Genomic DNA, 25,690 nt, shown 5'->3' on the forward strand with positions numbered 1-25,690 from the left:
ACTCTGATTTTTTTTTTTTTTTTTTTATCCAACAAAAATATAATTTAATTGGTAATTTAACAAAAAATTAAATTAAATTGACTTGATTTACCATTGTCATCAAAAGTGTGACTTTTGGAAGACTTTGAGAGATGTTGTAATTGATTTGTGGAGGGAAAAGGTTGCCTCCTTAATTTCTTTTTGAATTCAAAATTTAAACTTTTCTGAGTTGTTCGGGTGGAGGTGAAAGTCTTGTATGATTGACTTCTTGTCGGGATAGGAAGGGTATAAGAAGTGAGGGAGAAGCTGGTAGTTCAGTACTGTTTTACTCGAGTTTTTTTTTTTTCGTGAATACATTGTTTTATACGGAAAGGAGTTTTTGTCTAGGAGTTAGTGGGCAAGGTAGTTGATTGTAATTTCCACACGAGGCTAGGGCGATCAAATTGAGACGTTTTTAGGTTCGATCAAGCAAGTAATTCAATTTATTAAGTTGAGAGGTGAAGGAGTCAAGTCACTTTATCTTGGGCTATTATTGTTGGATTGATCCCGCTGGTGGTTCCTACATCTCCTATGTCTCCATGGAGGTTCTTCGTACAAGTTTGTTGCTAGGAGTCTTCGACGATCTACGGCTTCCTCTTAGTTGCAGATGCTCATGCTTTAATTCTCAAACCCTAGTTTGTTTCCCCAGTGAGATCAGAATATGAAGAGTACCATTGGCTTGGTCAACCTTTACCTGTTTGGCTTGAAGTGTTCGGCAAATTCTCACACGTTATGCACCCGTTCATCACTTCGTTCTCAACTATTCCCACCCTTTTGAAAGGCGAGACAAACTACCTTTAGCTAGGAGCCACTTTTCTTTCTGATTGTTTGACTATTACATTCATGTTCAAAAGAAGAAGAAAAGAAGTATTGAAGATACAGAATAGCCATTCTCCTTATACTTTACTTAATCTTTGGTCCTGCTACTCTCTTACTATTCCAGGAACATAATCAGTAAAACGGTTTCACTCCAGACAAGATTCAGATTTTGTCCTTATCCTATTTAAATATCATTTTTTGTAATACTGTTTTTTTTATCCTCATCTATCACTAATGGACTCTAGTCACAAGTAAGTAGTCTATCAATATTAGTGATAGACACACATCACGCTCTTTCGGTAACAAATATCTATCATTAATAAGCCATTTTTGTGTATATTATTTATCAATAGTTTTGTCTCTTTTATGTCTTTTTAACAATCATTGCTACATCTTGATAAACTACTTTCCGTGAATTACGAAAAACATTTTCTTACAAATTTTTAAAATATTTTTATTTTAGTTGATGAACTTTCAAATTATTTCATTCTCGTGTTTCAAACATTCAAAGTATAATGTTGACATAAGTATGTTTGGGAGCAACAAAACGAGATACTGTATTTGAGATACTACAACAGAGAGACTGGGTGAGAATTGATTTAGAAGAAGGTGAAATAACTAAAAAAAAAAAAAAATTATGAGTTAGTTTAGATGATGTGGCCGGTTCAAGGGAGCCGCCCACACGTCGTCTTCACCTTTATATAGAGGGAAGATGCGAGCGAACCGTGTGCGATAGCTCTAAAACTTTCTCTATCTTGTACAAATGGTCAAAGCCTTGGGTCCATTGGTCACCTTCTTCAAATGTCAACTTATTGGGTACAACATTCACTATAATTGCTTGTGTATGCATATGTTGGGAAAAGTTCATTTAACACATTTCGTAAACGATACCATAAATTTAAATATTCATAAGTTTATTTCAAACAAAAATAACCATCAAGAAAATAGCGGAAAAAAAAAACTCAAAGTAACGACAACGCTCTAATCTAACCTAAGGACTACCATTTAAACGTAAATGCAACCATACTAGCTTCAGTCTCATGGCTTCCACTGGGAGGCTATCATCCGTCAAGGGGTGTCTTCCACTGGGAGAAATATCCTTTCAATCGAGGCAAAAATTGAATGTGTAGTACTTCTCTTTTCTATACACGGCCCACTTACCACACATGGACCCACCAGGCGAGAGTATACGTGTCCCCTGGGATAGCCCTTCAACTAATGCATGCTCACGTGTCAGAGCCACAAAGGAAAAAGAGCTCTCATAATATCATGAGGAACATAAATATCGTAATGTACCTATCTATACTCGTTATAATAGAAAAATATCCTGATGAACATGACATAGAAAAAATGCATGAAATCCCCGTAACTTTAAATCATGATATCAACATATAATGCAAGACGAACGATATACATTCGTTCATGAATACATACTTAGGCTTAATAATATTACATACCAAATGGTAGGATAAGAGTTACAAAGGTGAGATCAGGTGGTGGATGGGGTGACTAGACTAGATCGCTACGGGTCTAGAAGTCGGGTCGTTGGATGTCGGTTGGACCATGGGCATGTTACTGGGTCAATGTCGCATTTGGGCTGGACTTCATAGATTGTTGGCGGTCATGTGGGCTGGAGTAGTCTGGGTCGTGAGCGTCGTTGATGTGGGCTAGACTGTCGAAGGTGACGCAGGTTCGGAAGGCTGGGATGTGAGAACTGAAGTCCGGAGCTTGGTTCGGTTCCCAAAGCTAGTTTCGAACCTCCTTCCTTCCTTTACTTACCCTCCAAATTGGTGGAAAGATGGTGAAAAAGAGAGGATTTGAGAGACTATTTACAAAATAATAATAATAATAATAATAAAAAAAATTTAAATCCCTTTAAAAGAAAGTTTACGAGAACTTGACAAGTAAGTTTATGGAACCAAAAACTATGTACGATTTACGATTACCTATCATGTTGTTTCTAGTAAACCCGTCTAGAAAACCCTGAAAACAAGAACTCAAGTTATAAACCGTCAAGATGCTCTCAGGAACTTAGTTTACCACTACGACACTAAGAGAAACTTAAGATAGCTTAACATGCCTACTAGCAATTGTGAATAGTATCACTAGAACCAAGACTACTTTCTATTTCCTCTAGTATGTTATTATAACTATTAGGAACATCGATTTAGACCTAGTAGAGCCCTTACCCCAATCGATAGGCTTATGATAGAGTACTGTCGAACTTGATCTAGATTGGTCTGATAGGATAGTGTTTCAGTTTAACCTTAGTGTGTGAAAGGGTCCCAGCTTCAATTCCATAAACCTACCTTGAAAGGGTCAAAGGACCACACAAACAAATTCAGCTAGTTCGTTGGCACATCGGGCTGCTCCTTAAAGAGGTTGTTAACTAACCTTTCGGAGATGATGTTCAATGCTCATTCATGATACCATATTGTCTTTCATGCATTGAAACTTTTAATGAGGTCAACTCTCATATTCATACATAATGACCTGCAAGCTATGAACATAAATATTAGTTCACTCCATAACTCATTTAGGCCGTTCGCGAGATCACATGGAAACAACTTAGATGAACTATCCACGAAGCTCGATTGGGTTTATTATATGCATGAGAACTACGCATTAGGAACTTCCTGACATACCAAAAACTTAGATAAACTATAAAACTTAGGTCTGAACTTCTTAGAGCTTAGAACTAAGCCTGTGGTAGGTAATTAAGTTTCAGACGCGATTATGAGCTTATAAATAGGTTATTTGCTGAATATTCTTATACTTACCTTACCATATAATATTGATGAAAGATACGTCATGTACACGTGTGCATGTCTCATAGGAGAGTTATGTTATGAAAAGTAATGGAAGTATGATATAGGCATCATAACCATATGTCATGATTTGAAAATGTGGGACCTTGTGCATGTTGTATGTCACGAGCATGAGATACTTTCTCAGTATGTTATGTACGGATGCATACACCATGATATGAAACACACTCCTTTCTTTCTTAGTTTCCCCCAGTGTGAGCATGCTCTAGCCCGTGGTTAGGCTTATGGTACGTATACAAGCCCTCCTAGTGAGTTCATATGCATGTGCGTGAACGGTGTGTAGAGAATATTATGCATTCAACCTTGTCCATAAAAGATAGTAGAGCTCAAGGAATAGTCATGAAAATAGTTCCCACCATGAACTATGATTGCATGTAATTGCTTCTCGACCCCAACCATCAGTCACTAATTGAGTATTTTTATATACTCGAACCAAGTTTACTATTTTTGTCGGGTAAAAGTAAGGCTCACATGTATGGATGATAACGTCGGCTGAGGATGCTATGGAAACAAAGTTATGATGGTTAGATTTCCGCATTAATTTAAGTCATAGTTCTTATGTTAGAACACATCAATAACATCACTTTCCAAACTTTGAAGAATGATGTTATATTTTCGGTCTTCAACTATATTATTTCTATGATACTATTATTATTATGTGAATTATTTTTTAAATGACGTGCATGACGATCTTATTCTACGAGCAAAAGCATTGTCATAAAATAAAAAGATTGCACGTGTCATGCGAGTCTCACCATCTATTATTATATCGGCTGCATTAAGTCCTTCTAAAAGCTTCAATCCATCATTATAATTTTAGTTATTGGATAGAAGCCAAATTATCAAAAAGCATAATGGAAGATTTGCCATATATCCTACTACTTAATTATGAGAATTTTGGTGTACCCGAGCAAAAAAGAGGTATATAAATGAGCTAAAACTACATTTAAATGAGTGTGATTTTAAGAATAGGATGCCTAATAAAAATTTTTAAATTATTAAACGTTGTTTGTACCAATAGGGTGCACTTTCTTTTTCAATGGCCTAATTATAGGAACTCCAAAGTTAAGTGTGAATTTGTATGTTGGGTGACCTCTTGGATCTTTACTTAAAATGCATGTGAACGAGAATAAAACATGAAGGATCCATGTTGGTCTGTCACATGCGAACAAAACATGCTGAAAGGATCCATGTTAGTCTGTGAGGATAATTTTACACTTAGAAGCGAGAAGTAAGTAACAAGATTATGTCGCATGGGATATAGGAGAATGTCAGATTAGATCGAGACCACATGGCGGTGAATGTGAATGGACCCATTGAAAGAGATATTTGGGATGTGAGGAAGTTTCAGACCCTTGAGTCGAGATGAATTCTCGAATAGAGGTTAATTGATGAACCCTAAATCATCCTCGTAGGGTTGTATAATTAAATCATCTCATCTTATGATATAATCGGAGTATCACAAAGCAAAGTATAGCAATTTGGATAACCCAATCAACTTAAAATAACTCAAATTAAACCAAAATATTCAAACATGAAACTGATTCAATTGAACTAGTCTCGTCATCATCTTCAACCTCCAACTCCAATGCACTTATTTTTAAGATTTTGAATTCGTTTTCTTTGCATTTATGGGCTTGTTCTCGTGTGAATCAACCATAACTCCACTTGTAGATTTTCTAAAAAACAATTCTTTAGTATAAGAATCATAAAAAACCACCAACTCCACTCAAAGATACGAAAGTTTGTTTAACATTGTTTTGAAACGTGAATTTATTATCATTTTGAATTAGTATAGATGTAATTGAGAGAAAAGTTGTAAGAGAAATTTTGTAGCGAGAGATACACTTGTAAGCACTATGTCACTACGACAAGTGCATGTAAGAGAATTGTTTCTCTCTAAACCACGTCAATCTTTGATCATTCTCCGAACCACGTCAATCTTTGATCATCCACCTACGATCATACTTCCAAAAGAGTTTGTCTGGTAGTCAAAATGGTTGGCACGACGCACATGAATGAATTCCCTTTATAACACACAAATACACTCATAGCCTAAAACAAACCAAAATGTCGTCTTCCCCTGAAATTCCAACCTCAACGCTCCGTCTTCCATGGAAGCACCGTCTAATGCTCCGTCTCGGTACTATAGCCACCAACACCTTTTGCCGATCCGATTTCACCATCAACCGTTGGCTCACCGGAATCCTTGACCGGAGAACCCCTCCCTCCTCCATACCAATAGACGGCGTCTCCTCTTCCGATCTCCTCATCGACCCTTCCCGCAACCTCTGGGTTCGAATCTTCACCCCCATCGACGCTGTTCAATCCCTCCCGGTGATTTTCTATTACCATGGCGGCGGCTTCGCTTTCTCTTACGCTGATTCATCTCTTTACCACACCACCGCTCACCAATTCGCCAAACAACTACGCGCCGTCGTGATCTCTGTCAACTACCGCCTCGCTCCGGAGTTCCGATTCCCCTGCCAATACGACGACGGATTCGACGCATTGAAATTCATAGACGAAATCGATGATGGGACATTACCGGCGAGCGCAGATTTGGGGCGTAGCTTCATTTTGGGAGAAAGCGCCGGGGGGAATCTGGGGCACCACGTGGCAGTGAGAGCGAGCGAGTACGCATTCAAGAAACTGAAATTAATTGGGTTTATAGCGACGCAGCCGTTCTTCGGAGCAGAGGAAAGAACAGAGTCGGAGATTCGGCTATGCAATCAGGCGCCGTTGAGTCTGAGACTTTCGGATTGGTTTTGGAAGGCGTTTTTGCCAGTTGGGTCAGATCGAGATCACGCGGCGGCGAATGTTTTCGGGCCGAACGGAAGGGACATTTCGGGAGTGGAGAGGTTTCCGGCGACGGTGGTGCTAGTGGGAGGGTTTGATTTGCTGCAGGATGGGCAGAGGAGGTATTACGAGGGGCTGAAGAGGATGGGAAAGGAAGTGAAGATGGTGGAGCTTCCAAACGCCATTCATGGCTTCTTTTGCTTCCCCGATCTGCCGGAATATTCCTCTATGATTCAGGAGGTGAGGGACTTCATCGCCGCCCAATGGCAAAACTGTAATAAGGAAGGACTCGTAGTTCAATAAATTTCATGTGTCGTCGTATTACTGTCAGTACACGTTATCCTTATTTTATTTTATTTTTTTATTATTATTACTTTCTCTTTGTTCTATAATATTGGTGGATCCTCTCAATTATATCTCCGTTTTTTAAATTTTTTTTTCAGTATTTAATTAATATATTAAGATTTTAACAACTGTTGTATACTTTTGTGATTCAAATTAGGGCTCACGTGGTATAATTGATGTTGACTTTAATTTTCATAACTATTATGTTTACAATTAAACGTTATTTATTACATGAAAAGTATTATTGACAATCTTGCATATAATGCAAGATAAACGGGGAGTTCTTAGTTGTTACCTTTTTTATTCGTATATTTTTTATTTTTTTATTTTATGACTTCTTTTCATGAAATAATCAAAGTTGTACATCTACCTTTTTTTTCATTTTATGGTTTTTCTCTAGGTTCATGAGTTTCTTGATGAATTAGATCCTAAAATTAGATTAAAATGTTTTAAGAAGTATTTTCGTACGGCTTTCGTGAAGAAATCCAGACGTGAAACTTATTAAAAATAGAAGTTCCAATTGAACCTCAAGAATGGTAAGTTATGAATTTTTAGCAACTTTTGAATGCATTTATTTCTGTTCATAGTCGTCAATGAAATAGAATAAAATCTATTTTGTTGGAAATCTAGATTAAAGCTTTAGTTTTGGTGAACCAATTGAGTTAAATTGAATTACATCGAACATGGGAAGAAATTAGGAAACACATGGAATAGTGAAATATTATGGAAATAAATCATGAAACTCAAAAAAGCATGTGACACGCATTAGATAGGGCAGGAATGAATGTGTCAGACGAAGTCGTGGACATGTGTTAGGTGGGGTGGGGATGTACGCATCGGGTACTAGCGACGGCTATGTCGACATAACAAAAATTGTGAGGAATTATGTCCGCAAGGATTCTAGTGCACGCAGCAAGGGTTTGAGGAGCAAACGAGCGAATGTTACGTGTTGCGTAATGAGTGTCAAGGTCATGCTTGCCAGGACGTGTTGCTCGTGGGTACATCTCATGCCACGCTGAACCCTTTATTTAATTTCATGTTGTATTGCTTTACTATTGTATTTTTTGTTTGTATGAATTCTCGGCGAATTCATGTCTAGGCATGATAGACCTAAATCGCTTCAAAATGTACTATAGGGGGGTGTGACTAGATGTCAACTCATTCCCCTGATTTTGTATGAGCGTTCAGCGAAATCACGTATGGGTCTGCCAGACATGAATCAAATGCATTGAGACACTTAGTGTTGGGAGTGAGTTGAGCATCCATTGCCCGACTGTAGGCGACACAGATACAAATTGACTTGACTCGCTTAGTGTTGGGAGTGAGTGTTGCACAATCGCAAAGTTCGCTGCTAAGAAAAGTGCAATTGTGACAAGTTGTATTTGAGCTTTGTTAGTTTCTTGACGCATTGAGACCGAAACAATGTAGACGAAAAAATCGACACCCAAATCACAAGTCGACCAACTTACCTTGATAGAGGAGGAAATGTTGTTCCTCAAAGAAGTTCCTAATACTGCCCGCTTCCTGGAACGACGAGTGATAAAATTGAATGAAAATGTCGAAAGAATCAATGCAATGGGCAATTACTTGGATGGGTGCCGATAAAAGAACTGATGTTTAGGGTGGACATGCTAGAAGAAAGAGTCACCCAAAAAAATAGCTCAAGACCTGTTGGTAGCCTTGACAACTTTGCCGCACACAAGGAAGGACGTGGCAAAGAGCTTGACAAGTTACAAAAGACCATGATGAAGTTGTTTAATGAATTAGCTGATGAATTCAAAACAACAGTTGATTTCATCAAGGGAGAGATGGCTGATATGAACACCCGAATAAGTATGACAATGAGGGTCGTGGAGAATCTCACCCCAGGAAAAACTCATGCAAGACTTAACAAACTGAAGTTCCTGGATCTAAGTGCCTTTAAAAGGAATCGAGATGCCAAAGAATTGAAAACTTTATCTTTGACGTAGAATAGTACTTCAAAGCTACAAGAGCCTGCATCGAAGACATAAAAGTTACGGTAGCCACAATACATCTTGTAGACAATGCAAAATTTTGGTGATGTTCGAAGCTGAACGATATCCAAAATGGGTTATGCACCATCAACTCATAGGAAGACCTCAAGAAAGAGTTGTAGACTCAATTCTTCCCCGAAAATGTTGAATTCGTATCATGCGAGAACTGAGACAGACTAGAGGCATAAGGGACTACGTTAAACAGTTCTCAACTTTGATGCTAGATATTAGGGATATGTTGAAAAAACAGAAAATATTCTGCTTTATAGACGGATTGCAACCATGGGTCAAGACAAAAAAATACGAACAAAGACAAAAAAAAAAAAAAAGAATAAAAGGTTGAATACTTAGCCACTGCAATCATCCATGCAAAAAGACTCCTAGAGTTTGGGGAGAAACTGGTTTCCAAAGAAAGAATAAACAAACCCCCAAGCGCTGGGAACAAATCATATAAGCCACCGAGTCAGTGGAATGAAGATCCCACAGACAAAATGGAGGCAATAACAGATCAAATGGGGAAATGAATAGACCCCCTCAAAATACTAATGTTGGACCATCTTGAAGACCCTATCCTCAAAAGAACTATTCGACGGCGCCATTACAATATCTGTTGTGTAAAGACCCTTACAAATTGTCTTATGGCTTTCATCGGGCGTCCCTTAGTGCACTCCAAGTGTCCATACAGGAGAGCAAAGACACGAGAATCGAGCTAGCAATAGAAAAAAGGAAAGACCAAGACGACCCGAGAATGGGTGCACTTAAATTCATGTTAGCCATTCAAAGGAAGGTCGAACCGAAGAAAGTAATAGAGAAGGGGTTGATGTTTATAGAAGTGACAATAAACTCGCGATCGAGCAAGAGCACATTGATAGACTCAGGCGCGACTCATAATTTCATTGTTGACCAAGAAGTTTGAAGATTGAGACTCACCATAGAGAAGGACCCTAGAAAAATGAAAGCTGTTAATTCCGAGGCCCTACTTATCGTGGAAATTTCTAAAAGAGTTCCCTTGAAATTAGGGGCTTGGTTAGGACAAATGGATCTTGTCGTTGTTCACATGGATGACTTCGACGTGGTACTTGGAATGGACTTCCTTCTGTAACACAAAGTCATCCCAATTTCATTGGCGAAATGCCTAGTGATTATCGATCGCAATCCCATAGTAATCCCTACAAGCATCAAGCAACCAGGTAATCTTGGAATGATCTCTTCTATGCAATTGAAATGAGGGCTCACGCAATAGGAGCCCACATTTATGACTATGCCTTTGATGGAATATGTGACCACTGTCAAAACTATTCCGAGTGAAGTTAGGGATGTCCTAGATAGTTATGCTGGCATAATACCAGAGAGTTTGCCACAAAAAATACCACCTTGTCGGGGGTATTGATCACGAAATTGAACTCCCTAGGGTTAAACCTTCAGTGAAGAATGCATATCAGATGACTCCCCCAGAGCTAGCCGAACTGAGGAAGCAACTAGACGAGTTGTTGGCTGCAGGATTCATCTTCCTCACAAAGGCACCCTCCGTCATCCCCGTACTATTTTAAAAGAAGAAGGATGGGTCATTCCGTCTATGTATAGACTATAGAGCTTAAAACAAGGCAATTTTGCGTAACAAGTACCCCCTGTCGATAATATCCGACCTGTTTAACTAGTTTCACAGGCCCAAATACTTCACGAAGTTGGACTTACGATCAGGGTACTATAAAAGTACGCAATGCTGAGGGAGATGAGACCAAGACCACGTGCGTAACAAGATACGAGGTCATTAAGTTTTTAGTAATGCCCTTCGACCTGATGAACGCCCCAACTACATTTTGTACGTTGATAAACTAGGGTTTCCACGAGTATCTGGATTAATTCATCATTGTATACCTCGATGATATAGTTGTATACAACGCAACACTAGAAGAACACAAGATGTATCTGAAGCTAGTGTTTGACAAGCTACGATAGAATCAGTTATATGTCAAGAAAGAAAAATGTGCCTTTGCACAAACATGGATAAACTTCCTTGAACATGTCATCAAATGTAGACAAATCAGCATGGATAATGATAAGATAAAAGCTATTAAAGATTGAAAAACTCCCACTTTAGTATCCGATATACGATCCTTCTTGAATTGGCAAACTACTATAAGCGGTTCGTCAAAGGGTTTTCACGAATAGCCACCCCATTAACAGAACTCCAAAAAAAAGACCACCCTTAGTCTTGGTTAAATGAATGTCAAAAGGCCTTTGAAGATTTGAAGATTTGAAGACAACCATGACGAGAGGCCCTATACTTGGCTTGGTAGACATTTCGGAGCCCTTTGAAATAGAGATAGATGCATCTGACTTTGCTCTTGGCTGTGTCTTTATCCAATAAGTCCACCCCATCACCTATGAAAGTCAGAAGCTCAACGATGCAAAAAGAAGGTACACTACCTCCGAAAAGGAAATACTCGCCATCATCCATTGCCTTAGAGTTTGGAGACAATATCTTTTGAGATCCCTCTGTTGGGATATGAAGCTTGATAACTATTTATAATAAAAAAATATGGTAGAGAAATATATGGTAGATATTTGAGGTGGTTAAATTTGTTAAAGCTATATTTAGTACACTGAAACCATATATATATATATATCCTATTAGACAGTGTTTTCAATATGTATTTTTTTCATTCTCTATTGGTGTACATACTGAAGTTATCAATATAACCTTTAGCCAATATCCTCTCTGCATTTTGTCTCTCTTATTTCTTTATGTTCATCTTGATCGAGTGTATGCGTTGTTGTACGATCCTAACAACTAGTATCAGAGCTAAGCGAAATTCACCACGATTTGTGAAGATGCAAAGTTCAAATATTGCAATTGAGAAGTTTGATGAATCCAATTTAACAACTAGTATCAGAGCTAGGCGAAATTCACCACGATTTGTGAAGATGTAAAGTTCAAATATTGCAATTGAGAAGTTCGACGAATCCGATTTTGGTTTCTAGAAGATGCAAATTGAAGATTATCTGTACAAGAAAAAACTTCACGAACCCTTGTTGGTGGTGAAGCCAGATACCATGACTACGGAGCAGTGGAAGCTCAAGGATCATCAGGCCTTAGGGTTGATCGGTTGACGCTGTCTAGAAACGTGTCGTTAAACATCATCAAGGAGAAGACGACGTCGGATCTATTGAAGGCGTTATCGAATATGTATGAAAGACCATCAGCTATGAACAAGGTGTATTTGATGCGGAGGTTGTTCAATCTACAAATATCTAAATGTGGATCTGTTGCGGATCATATAAATGAATTAAATATGATTGTAAGTCAACTGAGTTTGGTGGAAATTAATTTCGAAGATGAAATTAAGGCACTGATTTTGATGTCATCTTTACTCGAGTCGTGGGATGATGTTTTTGACTGAGCAAATCGAAGGAAATCGTTGATGGAGGAAAAAAAGCAGAAGGAAAATGTTGGAAGACGAAAACAGCATAAAAACACAGGAGAGAGACAATATTTCAGAGTATGGGTGAAGACCACATGATTTTGTTTCTCGTTTAATTGGGATATTTAAATAACAATTATATTCTAAAAATGGGAAGGAGTGACAACTCAATTAAAGCCATTCCACTGGACATTTCACCAATTTTAATTGGGTGGACTTAACTAAAAAATCCTAACTAAAAATTAGGAATGACTTTTAACTAAAATATGGGATTTGTCTAACAATCTTCTCCTAAATCACTGTGGTATATATCTATCTTATTGTTTGAACTCCGATATTGGAGCGAAGTTCTTCAAATTTCACCCGCGCCAGAGATTTGGTGAAGATGTCTCCAAGCTACTCCTCTGTTCGGATGAAATCAATTTTGATGAGCCCCCGATCTGCACATTCCTGGATGTAGTTGAATCTGATTTCTATGTGCTTGCTCCGGTCGTGCAAAACTAGATTTTTGATCAAGGAGATTGTAGCTTTGTTGTCCATGTATAGCATTGGTGGATCGTCTTCTCTTTCGATGAGTTCTTCCATCAGTCGCGCAAGCCAGACCCCCGTGTAGTTGCCATTGAAGCGACGATGTACTCGACTTCGCAAGAAGACAAAATAACTACCATTTGTTTAGTTGATTAACAGCAGATCGCGCTCCCTGAGAGGAAGTAAATCATCTTGCTGGTGCTCTTACGATCATCAACGTCATCGGCCATGTCACTATCACTGTAGCCGACCAGCTCAAGCTTTTCCTTTCCTCTCTCTGCACAGTATCTCACACCCCAGCCTCTGGTTCCAGCCACATAGCGCAGGATGCGCTTAACAGCCACAAGATGCTCCTCCCTAGGTGCTTCCATAATCTTACTCACGTATCCAACGGAAGAAAGCAAGGTTAGGGCGTGTGTTTACCGGATAGCGCAGGCTCCCGAAAATACTGCGGTAATTGGTGGCGTCGACTGCCGCCGTAGTGCTGGCCTTCCTTAATTGACTTCCTTGTTATTGTCCGTTAACCCAGTTGTGTCTAGCAGCTTCTTCGCATACGCACTTTTGGCTGATGGTGATCCCAGCAGTACTCTGTTGCACTTCGATGTCAAGGTAGTAGCTGAGTACGCCGAGATCGCTCATCTTGAAGTTCTTTGAGATCTCCTTCTTGAATCTTCAAAAAACTTCCATGTCCCCTCCAGTGATTATGAGGTCGTCGACGTACTGATAAGATAAGGAATCACTACAAGGGGAGTAAGATTCGGATTACCTTGTTGATCGAGAATACTTTGTTTGAGATTCGAATCACTCCAGAAGCAAGATCGATCATGTCTAGCTTCAATGATTCTTGTTGATCAAATATCTCAAGACAAGAACACTTGATTGAGATTCGAATCACTCCACAAGCAAGATTGATCATGTCGAGCTTGAATGATTCTACATGCAACCTAAACTACATAGAGTTGCAAATAAACATAGCCATTGGCTAAAAAAGAGCACAAATGCTTCTTTTAATATATTTTCCAAGTCTCTCTACAAATACAACAAACATGGCTTTATATAGCCTCAAAATAAAACTATTAAGGCATTCCAAAAGTTGTAACATTCACACTTTATGGCCATAATTAGCCATTATGTAAATGTAACCGAAATTAAATAAAAAGTCTTAAAATACAATAACTCTAAATTATAACCCACCCAAAATTTACAACAATCAAACTTTATTCTTCTTCAATATAGCATGAATTGAAACATCTTTTGATAATTTTGACAACCTTTTCTTCACATCTTCATTGAAGCATATTGTATGATTGATGTCTCTTGGTTCATATCACGTACACTCCCACAATCAGCCGTTGATCACTATGGCCGTGCGTGTACATGTCATGCTCAGAGGCACAATGCTTAAACTTCAGCGACAGCAGGGTACTGTCGAGCTTCGTATTCCAAGCTCGTGGTGCCTTGTGCAGATGCAGTACCTTACTGGAGTTGTCGTTGTCCAGGAAGCTAGGTGGTTGTCAGACGTAGACGATCTCCTTCAGCTCTCCGTTAAGGAAAGCGGACTTCACGTCCATGTGGTGGACCTCCCAAGAGCAATGTGCCGCAATTGCCAGCAACAGGGGGACGAATTCCAACCTTGCCATTGGCGCGAATACCTCTTTGAATGGACACAACCCTTCGCCCTAGACGGGCCTTGTGCTTCACCACTTCTCCCTCTTCGTTACGCTTTAGTTTGAACACCCATTTGAGCCCTATGGCTCAGTGTCCTGATGGCATGTCCTCCAGATTCCACGTCTTGTTCTTAGTGATGGACGCCATCTCTTCCTGCATAGCCTTCAGCAAGCATGGGTTTCTTTCTACTTCGGCGAAGGAGTTCGGTTCATCCGCGCTAATGGTATGCAGTTTGACCACCTCTTCTTCGAGCTTGCGCGTCGCCAGTCTCGGTGGTTCACATCCTCGTAGTATGTCTTCAATCCTCTGGTACCTAGCTACCAGACCATCATTGTGATCGACATCCAACGTCGAGTCTGTAGTACGTGGTGTTGCGAATTCCGCTAGTTTAGGGGAGTTCCACTACCAGAAGGCATTCTCGTCGAAGACGACGTGTCGCGACACGTGAGCTCGCCCCCCACAAGATCATTAAGCTTGTACGCCTTGCTCTTGGGTTTGTAGCCGATGAAGAGGACCTTCAACCCCCTGGAATCGAGCTTGGCGAGGTGGGGACGTGTGACCTTCATGTATGTGACACGACCAGTTGAGGAGGTAGACGGCCATCAGAACCACCTCTCCCTAGAACCTGTCGGGCATCCCTGCCGCCATCAGCAGTGATCTTGCCGTCTGACAATGGTCTGATTTCGGCACTCCACCACCTCGTTCTGCTCGGGAAAATAGGGCGCCGTTAGGTGTCGCTGCATGTAGAGCTCGTTGCAGAACTTATCGAAACTCGCTGAGGTGAATTCTCCGCCTCTATCACCTAGGGTCACTGGCTTGATGGGCTCGCAGATATCGCCATGCACGAGCTCCAATGGCTCATCGGCGCAGTAGGATGCCTTAGACGGAAAGGGAGTGCGCCTCTACTTGTCGATGAGATACCTGTCTCACAACCTGTTTACGCCTTCGATTGCCGACAAACCCTGCACCATCTCCTCCTTCTTTAAGATTAAAAAACACTTAAATACAATATTTATTTCATAGTAATAATTAATTAAACAATAATATCCTCACAATAAATTAATATATGTGTCACACATCCATGGGAGCTAACCTTTCCACCAATAAAGCTTCTATTTTTAAATAATGAATTATAAATTTTGTTAATAGTGATGTAATAAATATCTAAATTTGAAACCTTATGCATCAATTCTCAATTTTATAGCATGTCAAGCTCGTCGCAATACTTATTGAAGCTCGCAGAGGTAAATTCTCTGCCTTTGCCGCCTGAGGTCGCCAGCTTGACGGGCCCGCAAATATCGCCATGTACAAGTTCTAACGGCTCACCGACGCGGTAGGATGCCTTAGACGAAAAGGAGGTGCACCTCTACTTGCCGATGAGACACCCATAACATAGCCTGTGCACGCTTTGATTGCCAACAAACCGTGCACCATCTCCTCCTTCCATCTCCTCGTGTAGTTTTTGTATAGTAGGAAAGCTTATGTAACGACCCTAAATTTCCACATACTCAGAGTCATTACTAACGTTTCATGCTCATCTATAATGAGGAAATATAACTCTTACATGAATGTAATTCATAACGTAAAATTAAAAAACGTTTAAAACAACTTCTTCTCTGGAAAACACAGCCATGGTCTTACGTGTTTAAATACAAAATACTAAAATTTAGAGAAAAAAGAAAACAAATACAAAATACTTTAAAACAATAGAATGCAAAACAACCTATTCTGACTTAAAACTAAGAATCTAAATATGAGTCTACCCTATGCATGTGCCACGGTCTCTGCTTGCGATGCTGCCATCCTCCGTACAAGTGCGCCTTGCCTTTACCTGAAAAAAAAAATGATGTGGCACACGGCCTGAGTATTTCAAAGAATACTCCGTAAGTGGCCTCACTATAGAGGCCATGCAAATGCAAACACATGCAATCATGATTTAGGAACCTATCTCTAATCATCTTAGGGGTGACCTCCAGTCTCGAATAAATTGGATGTGTAGTACTTCCCTACACAAGACTCACACGTGCGAGTGTGAATCCCTAGGGCGCTCGAACACCCCCTGGACCCTCTGGTCAAGCTAATCTGTAGCGACGTCTGGAGGTCAACTGAACCCCATGGTGTCATGCACCTCATGAACACCCTCATCTGTGTGCTTTCGCACCTGTGCGCATTCGCGCTCATCATACGGTGCGCGTCCGCACTCATCATCTCTAGGGGAAGTAGCCTTATGCTTATGAACATACAATATGCATGAGGTCCCTCTCAATCCATCATAATGTCTCTTCTGACACAACCCTCTAGTCTCATCTCTTTGTTACTCTAGGTAACACATACTCGTGGATATTTATATTATATCATTTTCACGCTCTTAAGGTTGTGTCCTATGTCGATCTAACGACATGATGGAATATGGCAGTTATCATAATATAGCATGCTCAATATGAAAAACATCATCATATTAAGGTAAACGTCACGCAATCATCATACTCATCATATTGCCATAAAGTGCATCAAACATATCAAGTACGACATTCATCAAAATATATATATACCGAGCACATCATCAAGTATCGTAACCCACACATCATCATAAGTCATACATCATCATAAGTCATACATCATCATAACTCATATACCGCATCGTACGACATAGTTCATACATCATCGTAACTCATACAATTTTTTGCCTATCCTATAGTAAGACCACTTACCTGGTTAGCTTATATGGTTGTCACCAATTTACCTTTAATAAAAGTTTGATTTTTCCCTTTGTATCTGAGCCAACCTATAAAAGTCCATGGCATCAATTTCATGTTCAATTCTCTAAATTCATGTACTAAACCTCATACGAGCATTAAAGACTTTGCATAGATAAAGTCTTGGAACGTTATAATATACATCTAAATATATATACACATATTATATATATATTCTATTATATTAAGGTTTCATTTTCTATTTTTTTTTATTTCGAGTACTCCTCTCTTTGTCTTTTGATATTCTTTCTGTTGTACTATGCTTTTTCTTTCAAGTTTTGTTCAAGACATATTCTTGACCAATTTTGAATGGATTCTTACTTAATCATGTTATTGGTCAATTCATTCTTACTCCCAACTATTTCCTTTTATATTTTTCTCTTTCCTTTTATATTTTTTTCTTTTTGATTTGTATTCTGGCCTTCTCTGTATCTTCTCTATTCTCTTCTTCTATATTTTTTCTTCTATGTATTTTCTCCTTTACTTCCTCTGTTTACTGCATTTATACTTTTCTCTCTTTCTTTATTTTGTTTACGGTATTTGGCCTCCTCTATATATATATATATATATATTTTGTCTTTTTTTTTTTAATTTTGTTTAACAATATTCTGGCCTCTCTACAATCTTCTCATGTTTTGGTGTATTCTAATTAATTATTTTTTCCAAATCTTTCCTTTTATCTCATATTTAATTTCTTTTTTTTTCTTCCTTTAATTTTGTTAAAATCTAAAATTCACAATATCACAGATAAATTTTCTTTCCAAATCTTTCCTTTCTCCTTTTCTCTTTTCTTTCTTATTTATCGGTTAATTCTCTCCTCTCTCCTCTCTCATTTACCTGTTAATTTTTTTTTGTTCTGATTCTTCTTATTTTCTTTTATTCTATTGACAAATATTTGCCTAAACTATTCTAGTTATTTTTTATGACCTAACATCATAACCAAAAATTTGCCTCAACTATTCTAGTTATTTTCTATGACTTAACATCATAATCAAAAATCAAAATAACCAGGGATCTAATTCTGAATAATTAGACAAGGAAAAGGAAATCCAAGTAAATCTGATTGGGATAAATGAAGAAGAGATTTGAAAGAGAACCCGGATCTAATTCTGAATAATTAGACAAGGAAAAGGAAATCTAAGGAAATCTGATTTGGATAAATGAAAACGAGATCTGAAATATGACTTACCCGTAATAACAACAAGATCTCTCTCCAATAATTAAATCTCCAGCTCTGGTTGTTGGTATTTTTTTTGGAACACAGATACATCCCATTTGGGATTTTGACTGATGAGTTGGTTGAGGGGAGGAAGGAGGGGTTAGTGGAGAGTAGTTTATGGAAAATAATTATTTTAATTATTTAATTATTTAATTATTATTATTTTTTTTGGTCGTTACAGCTTAGGTGCCCGTACACTTTGCGGTGCCACCTCCAAGCTACTTCTTTGGTCTTGGCCGAGAGGCTGACCGGATACTCTATCTCCAACTCCAGGATATAAAGATGGTTTGTCGTGCGCCGAACTTGCGTGAGTAGGCGTCATCGATCATCGCAGATCTTGAGTAGCCTGCACTCACCGGTTGGTGAGGGCGGGCTACTCCCAGGCCGATGTTCTCTTGAAATCTAAAATACTGCGCTAAAGACAGGATGATTTTGTTTCTTATTCAATTAAGATATTTAAATAACAATTATATTCTTAAAAATGGAAAGAAGTGGCAACCTAGTTAAAGTCATTCTACTTGGACATTCACTGACTTTTATTGTGTGGGTTTAACTAAAAAATAGTAACTAAAAATTAGGATTGACTTTTAACTTAAAATAGAACTTTATTTAACATGTGATATTTTTGTTGCCACGATCAACCGAGGATCTGAGAAGCTGAAGTTCGATGAAATTGGAGATGTAGTTCTCAACGATAATATTTGTAAACGAGAAATTGGAGATTCATCTAGTGGTATTCTTAGTATTGATAAAAGGGGAAGAAGTAAATCGAAGGGGCTAAATAAGGTCGACCAAAATCAAAGAACTGTGAAAACTATCCAAACAGGCCAAACATAACGTGTTGGAATTGTGTAGAAAAAGGTCATTTTCCAATAGATTGTACAAGACCAAAGAAGAAGCAGTATCACAAATTAGAAGATGATGATGAAATAAATTCAACAGAAGACATTGATGATGCTCTAATTCTTAGTGTGGACAGTCCGGTTAAAACTTGGATTTTGGGTTCAGGTGCATCTATTCATTCATCTCTAAATAAAGAGCTCTTTTGGAATTTTAAGTTTGAAAAATTTTAAGAAGGCGTAGCTTGCAGACAACAAAGCCTTGAAGATTGAAGGAAAGGGGGATGTCTGCATAAAAACTCTAGAAAATTAGTGCACATTAAAGAATGTCAGGTATATTCTTGGTCTCAAGAAGAACCTGATCTCTATTGGTTCGTTGGATAGCACAAGTTATGCAACAGAGTTTAGGAAGAGTTCGTGGAAGATTGTGAAGGGTATTATGGTGGTGTGACACAAAATCTGAAACTTTATACACTACAGGGTGTATGAACATGAATGTTGTTGCTGAGAGTACTTCAAATTCAAGTATATGACATAATAGACTTGTACATATGAGTGTCGAATGAATGAAGTTGTTGGGTGTGAAAAGAGTTTTGGAAGGTCTGAAATTTGTTGATATGAGTCATTATGAGAACTGTGTTATGAGCAAACAGAAACGTGTTAGCTTCACAAAGGATGCTAGAAAATTGAAGAGTTCAATTGGAAATAGTCCATAAAGATGTTCGGGGACTATCTTCAAGTCCATCACTTTGCAGATCAAGGTTCTACGTCACTTTCATATATGATTTCAGCAGGAAGGTATGAATTTATTTCCTGAAACACAAGTAATTGTATTTGCCACCTTCAAGAAGTGGAAAGTTGAAGTTGAAAATAAGATGGGCTTGAAGATCAAATGTCTAAGGTTTGACAATGGAGAAGAGTACGACAAATCAAAATTCAAAGCATTTTTGCAACTGAGGGAATTCAATTTAATGAGGAAAGTTTCAGGTAAATTAAATATACATGTTCAACGGGATGATATCATCCATCAAGCACCCGAAGCGCGAATTCAAAAATTTTCATCCTCTATTCAACATGAATTAAACACATATATATACATCGAAAGTATAAAAGATAATAACATCAGTCAAACAATTCCCAAAATACTTCACATTATGCATCCGTACACTTGATATACATATTACCTAAACTCATTTCATGGAAAAGCTAACCACATAAAGTAAATAAATTTGCATGCATGCAACCATGCAAATCCAACAAATATTGCTTTCTAAATCTTGTTGTGGTGATTTACATGATTGAAGCGTGCCTTTCGTTTAACGTTTCTACACAATTAAAGTGTCCAAAAAGTGTGATTTTCTTCAGTTAGGTCGTAAATTACATAAAAATATGGTTAGAATTGGAGTCGGGATGATAATCGAGTAAACAGAAGCCGAACAGATCGTAAACTCACTTACACGCGTCGACACGTGCTTCCACGCACAGAGGGAAGACTTACTCGCGACTTTCACGTGTGATTCAAAAATCTGCAGTCACAGGTCGTGTTCCAGTTTGGGTAGTAGTTTGGGTCGGCTTGATTGGATCGTAGGCCAATGGGTTGTGGGCCAAATCCGGGTCGGTATAGGGTTGCAGGTCGGATTGGCTGTAGAGACCGTGTGTCGTGATTTGGCTAGAATCGCGTTGTTCCACCCAACGCCTGACGCGTGTCCCCATCCATTGGTGTGTGCAGAGCCTCTCGCTGGTTGACACGTGGGATGATGATGTTTTCTCTCTCCTCCTAACAGAGGAAACCCTATTACCCGATCAGTTTTTCGTCGTTTTTTTCATTTTCATAACTTTAGATTTTTAGTTTGAAATATTTCCTTCTCAAATATTATAGATCATAGTTCCATATATGTTCTAATGTTTTTCTTGTACTTAATGATGAAATATAGATTGAGTTACGAGTGTCAAAATCGGTTCACTCCCTTTTCTTACCTTTCTTGGAACGACTTCGAGGAACTCCGCCTTTGGATCAGGATTTCGGCTAGGTTTCTTCACAAATCCTATGGAATTCCTCCTAGATGAACATATCAATATTTTAGAACTTGGCTCCTTCTCTCAACTTTTCTCTCACTTTTTTTTTTTCACCTGTTGTGCTAGGGCTTCAAGGATCCCGTAATGGTTGGAGGGACTAAATGACATATTTGTCCATTGACTTTGTTTGAATTATTTTTTTTTCAAGTGTTACATGGCATCAAGGAGAACATAAATATCAAAGGTATGCATCCATACTAATATAACATAACAGAGAAGTATCGTGATGCACGTGAATACACAGTTATGCGAGGTTCCCATACTTTCCATCATGACATAATAAACTGTGCATTTCAACCTCCATTCATTCATAACATATTAAATCCAGTAATTGTGCGTACATAATTCTTATACATTATTTCATACCTGACATGACATAGGGAAGTTGTGCATCATAGATTTCCTTATTTCAAAATATATCATGACATGTCATAGCATAACATAACATTTCATGGCATGCCATAACATAACATAACTTATCATTATATAGCATGCCATTTCGATTATATTATAATATTATTTGGCATATCATATAGCAGAATATACATAACATCACATATCAAAGTATATCACACGTATGATATGTGCAAGGGCCATTGGGCACGTGTCATACACATAAAGCAATTCTTCCAATCAAAAGAATAGTGGATCCATTCACTTAGTTGACCTAGGTGACTTAGGTTGAAGTTACTAATTGTTCTGATATCGACCGGAATCTATCATGAAAGTCCAATATAGCATCAGATCCATCATCGTGATAATATCAATTAAAACGAAATGATTGCCATGATCAACCACCTGTTAGTCCAATTATTGAGGATAAAGAAATACTTGGACATATAATTTTAATTATTTTAAAAATTGATAGGTTCATATTTATAATTAGCCTAAATTATCCCGACTTTAAACAATTTTCTAAATTTTATTAAGTATTTAACAAATTTTTACTCTTTCAATTTAAATTTAATGTTTCTTGAAATATAAATATGGTTCACGAATACCGTGGTTACTAAGATTTCATGGTATATGATAAGCATCATCTTGTTAGTACACTGTAGTTCTATAATTCTCATCTACATCTGCACTATCTAAGTGTTTGTCCAAATTCACATCAAGCCCTACTAATATTACCTTAGATTATATTGGATTGGGTAAACATGCGGATGAATTTTTTATACTTAATTTGTAGAAAATTCTTGATATTTAATTTCTAAGTCAAAGCTGAATAAATTACAATAAAATTAATATCATTCATAACGGGAAAGGAAGATCTAAAATATAACTTAGAGCGGCCGGCCACCTCTTCAAATATGACTTATTGAGTAGGGATTTGTTGAGATATTTTAGGGAGACTAGAAATCACTTTTTTCTTTTTTTTTTTTTTATATAAATAAACTTATTTTCATTTTTTTTGTATTTGTTACAATAGTGACTCTAAAAATTAATACGGCTCACATTGTTAGCAGTCTCGTAAGTTATCCAAAATATTCTTGGTTTCAGGGAAGATTACTAGGTTTTTACGGTGTTTAGGTGATTTTGGTCTTATCTCACATTTCAAGTCATTCGGGGTTAGCTCATTCGGGCTAATCCAATTCCCTAAGTGCACTCAGGTCTAAACCTTTGATCCCTATTTATGATCCTAGGGTGCTTAGTTTATAGGAAACGTAGTGACTTAGGTCAACGTGGAAATGGTTCTTGCTGTAACACTATAATCTTAATTTGGTTCATTCAGCATGATTTGTTAGGGAGATATTTCTATCGATCACCTAAAGTACATAAAACATAATCTATAAACACTCATGCAAACTCAAAGGGGAGATTACATCCATCAATCACCCGAAGCACATATCACAACATCCAATCCTCATTTCTAATATAATGGAAAACATTAAAAATAGGCATGCAACTTAATTCTCATCCTCAAGGCATTTCGGTAATTTTTCATAACACAGATAACATTCTCATCTAAATCGATCATTATGAGTTCTAATCATGCATATTCTAACCACCTAAGGCAAGATAGAGTCGCATACTAGTAGGTCCTAGCGATCCCTACAAGTATTACTTAGCACACATAGCATTCTCATCTAAATTGACTAGATATGTTTGTTCTATTTAAAGTTGTAGAGTTAAACCATTTAAAAAAAAAAAAAAAAATCTTGATCTCTGATATAGAATCAACTCAAGGGAAAGTTTTGGAACGGATTACCTTGATAATCAAGATCAAGAGTAAAGAAAACTCGTGATTCGAATTACTTCACAAGAGATTGGATCAATATCATTTGAATGACTCTAACATGCAAGTTATAAACACACGAATTTGCAAAGTAAATATTTAGCTCTCAACAAAGTTAAAATAGAGACTATTCTTTTCAATTCCAAAATGTGGTTTATAGCCTTAAAAATAAACTTTATAATAATCTATGGTTAATTGGGAGGTTGTAACTTTCATGGCCATCAATATCATAATCACTATCACTACTAACTAATTTTATCCTATAATTTAAAATACAGTTATCTAAAGTTTAAAAAATACCATAAAAATCATCCATGACATGATTAAGATACCTTATTTCGTATCAATCTCATTCCGTCCTCATCGAAAAATAAACGAGTCCAAAATTGTAAGAATTAACTTATTACCATTTCTTGAGGTTCGTCGAAACTCTGCGTTCTAGTTTGATTCTACTCTGACTTTTTTCACGGAAGTTGTATGAAATTCTTCCAAGAACAACATATCAAAATTTGAGGACGCAATTCCTCTTAAATCTCTCATGTCTAGAAAAAAATCGATGACGAAAAAAATTCAAAACTTACCTCTCGTTCTTCCTCGATTCAATATGGTTTTGAATGATTCATGTGTCCAAACTAGATGTTCAAAAGGTTTTTCGAGAAGGTTTTGTCGGACCAGGAGGACCAAGAGCTCTCAAACGGTTATCTGTTTTAAATTTTTCTCTCAAACCCTAATTATATCTCTTCCTTTTCTTTTTCTTCCTCCTTAAAATCTAATTTCTGCCCTTCACACACCCTTCATTAGGAAAGGGAGTCGAAAGGACCATTTTCCTCTTTTACACCCTATTGAAAGTCTCTTTAAAATTCTCAATAAAATTTTGAAATTTCCAACTTTCAAGAAATTAGAAGAGAGACACCGAGATTTACGTATGTTGGCGCCCATAGAATTGCATTGGAGAGGTGGAATGGAATGAAGTAAACTACCAATACTCCGCCCACAGTTAAACAACAACTCAATTTACGAGGCTACCTTCTCATGACAAAAACTATGGACATAAGTCTCCAAGCAACCATCCTCTGTCTGGTTGTGCGTTTAAGGATGTTACGTGGTGTGGTGTTTTTCTAAAGTTGGCTGCCTTTCACTTCAAACAACCCACTTTACAAATTACTCCCAAATAACTTATCTCACTCCAATACAATAGAATGAGCAAACATTATATTCTTACCATTATTCTCATTGTCTCTCGTTTATTTGGATGTTGCATATCCATTCAGTTCTGCTTTCGTTCGTCTCCGAACTACATTTTATAGAGAAAGAGAAAGCGAAATCAAGATCGATCGCACTCACACACCGACAAATAGAAATTAAAATAGAGACACAAAGATTTACGTGGTTCGGAGAGAAGAAATTCTCCTACATCCACTAGTGGTAGCCAATCACTATAACCAAATTGTTTACAAAGTGGATGTATCACACCTCATACTACAAAGTTCCTCTCCCAGTTGCTTCTAGACAAATACAAAATGACAATGATTCCACACTTCAAAACAATGCTAAACAAGCCTTTATACAGACATAGCAATATTAATTATCATACATGAATCAAGATGATTCATCTATCAAATGAGAATATGAATCAAAAGGGTTATGGACCAAAATAAATAAGAATATGAATCAGAAGGGTTACGAACTAAATGAGAATTATGACAATACATCTTCAAGACAACTTACAACAAAAACCTCGAAATTGATTGAAGAACTTTGGCAAACCGTGAAAACTAGGGATTGGGCATAATGTTCGAGTTTCTATATTTTAATTAACTCATTTTAGAATGACAAAAGCACCTAGAAAACGCTGGAAAGGTCATGTTGTTTTCGGGACAAAATTAGGTGGGATTGTAAGTCAAAATTATCTTCTAATCTTTATTTTAATAACAAGGTCCTCCATATATATAAATCATTATCTTCCTATATATGGACATGCCACATTGCAATATTCAACCCAACATAGAAAAGAAAAGAAAAGAAAAAAAAGATTTGGGTATTGAAAGCATATACCCAAAGATCTCATTATCTTCTTCCCTATTCCTTTCAAATGTCAAATTGCAAAGGCTTTATGCAT

At 37.6% G+C, this 25,690-nt stretch overlaps 1 protein-coding gene and 1 long non-coding RNA gene across 2 annotated transcripts; both read left to right on the forward strand.

Annotated features, from left to right (window-relative positions):
• The first annotated feature begins 5,595 nt into the window (after positions 1–5,595).
• Positions 5,596–6,878, forward strand: LOC111438887 (probable carboxylesterase 18). The gene has a single exon (XM_023076714.1). It carries the CDS (start codon positions 5,736–5,738, stop codon positions 6,765–6,767), a length of 1,032 nt encoding a protein of 343 aa, XP_022932482.1. The 5' UTR covers positions 5,596–5,735; the 3' UTR covers positions 6,768–6,878.
• Positions 6,879–21,482: 14,604 nt separating this feature from the next.
• LOC111438894 lies at positions 21,483–24,443 on the forward strand. The gene is made up of 2 exons (XR_002709728.1): positions 21,483–21,979; positions 24,014–24,443. It is a non-coding gene; the product is annotated as an uncharacterized LOC111438894 (long non-coding RNA).
• Positions 24,444–25,690: the final 1,247 nt, after the last annotated feature.

This window comes from Cucurbita moschata, unplaced genomic scaffold (genome assembly GCF_002738365.1).
Source record: "Cucurbita moschata cultivar Rifu unplaced genomic scaffold, Cmos_1.0 Cmo_Scf00083, whole genome shotgun sequence".
In the NCBI taxonomy this organism is placed as follows: domain Eukaryota; kingdom Viridiplantae; phylum Streptophyta; class Magnoliopsida; order Cucurbitales; family Cucurbitaceae; genus Cucurbita; species Cucurbita moschata.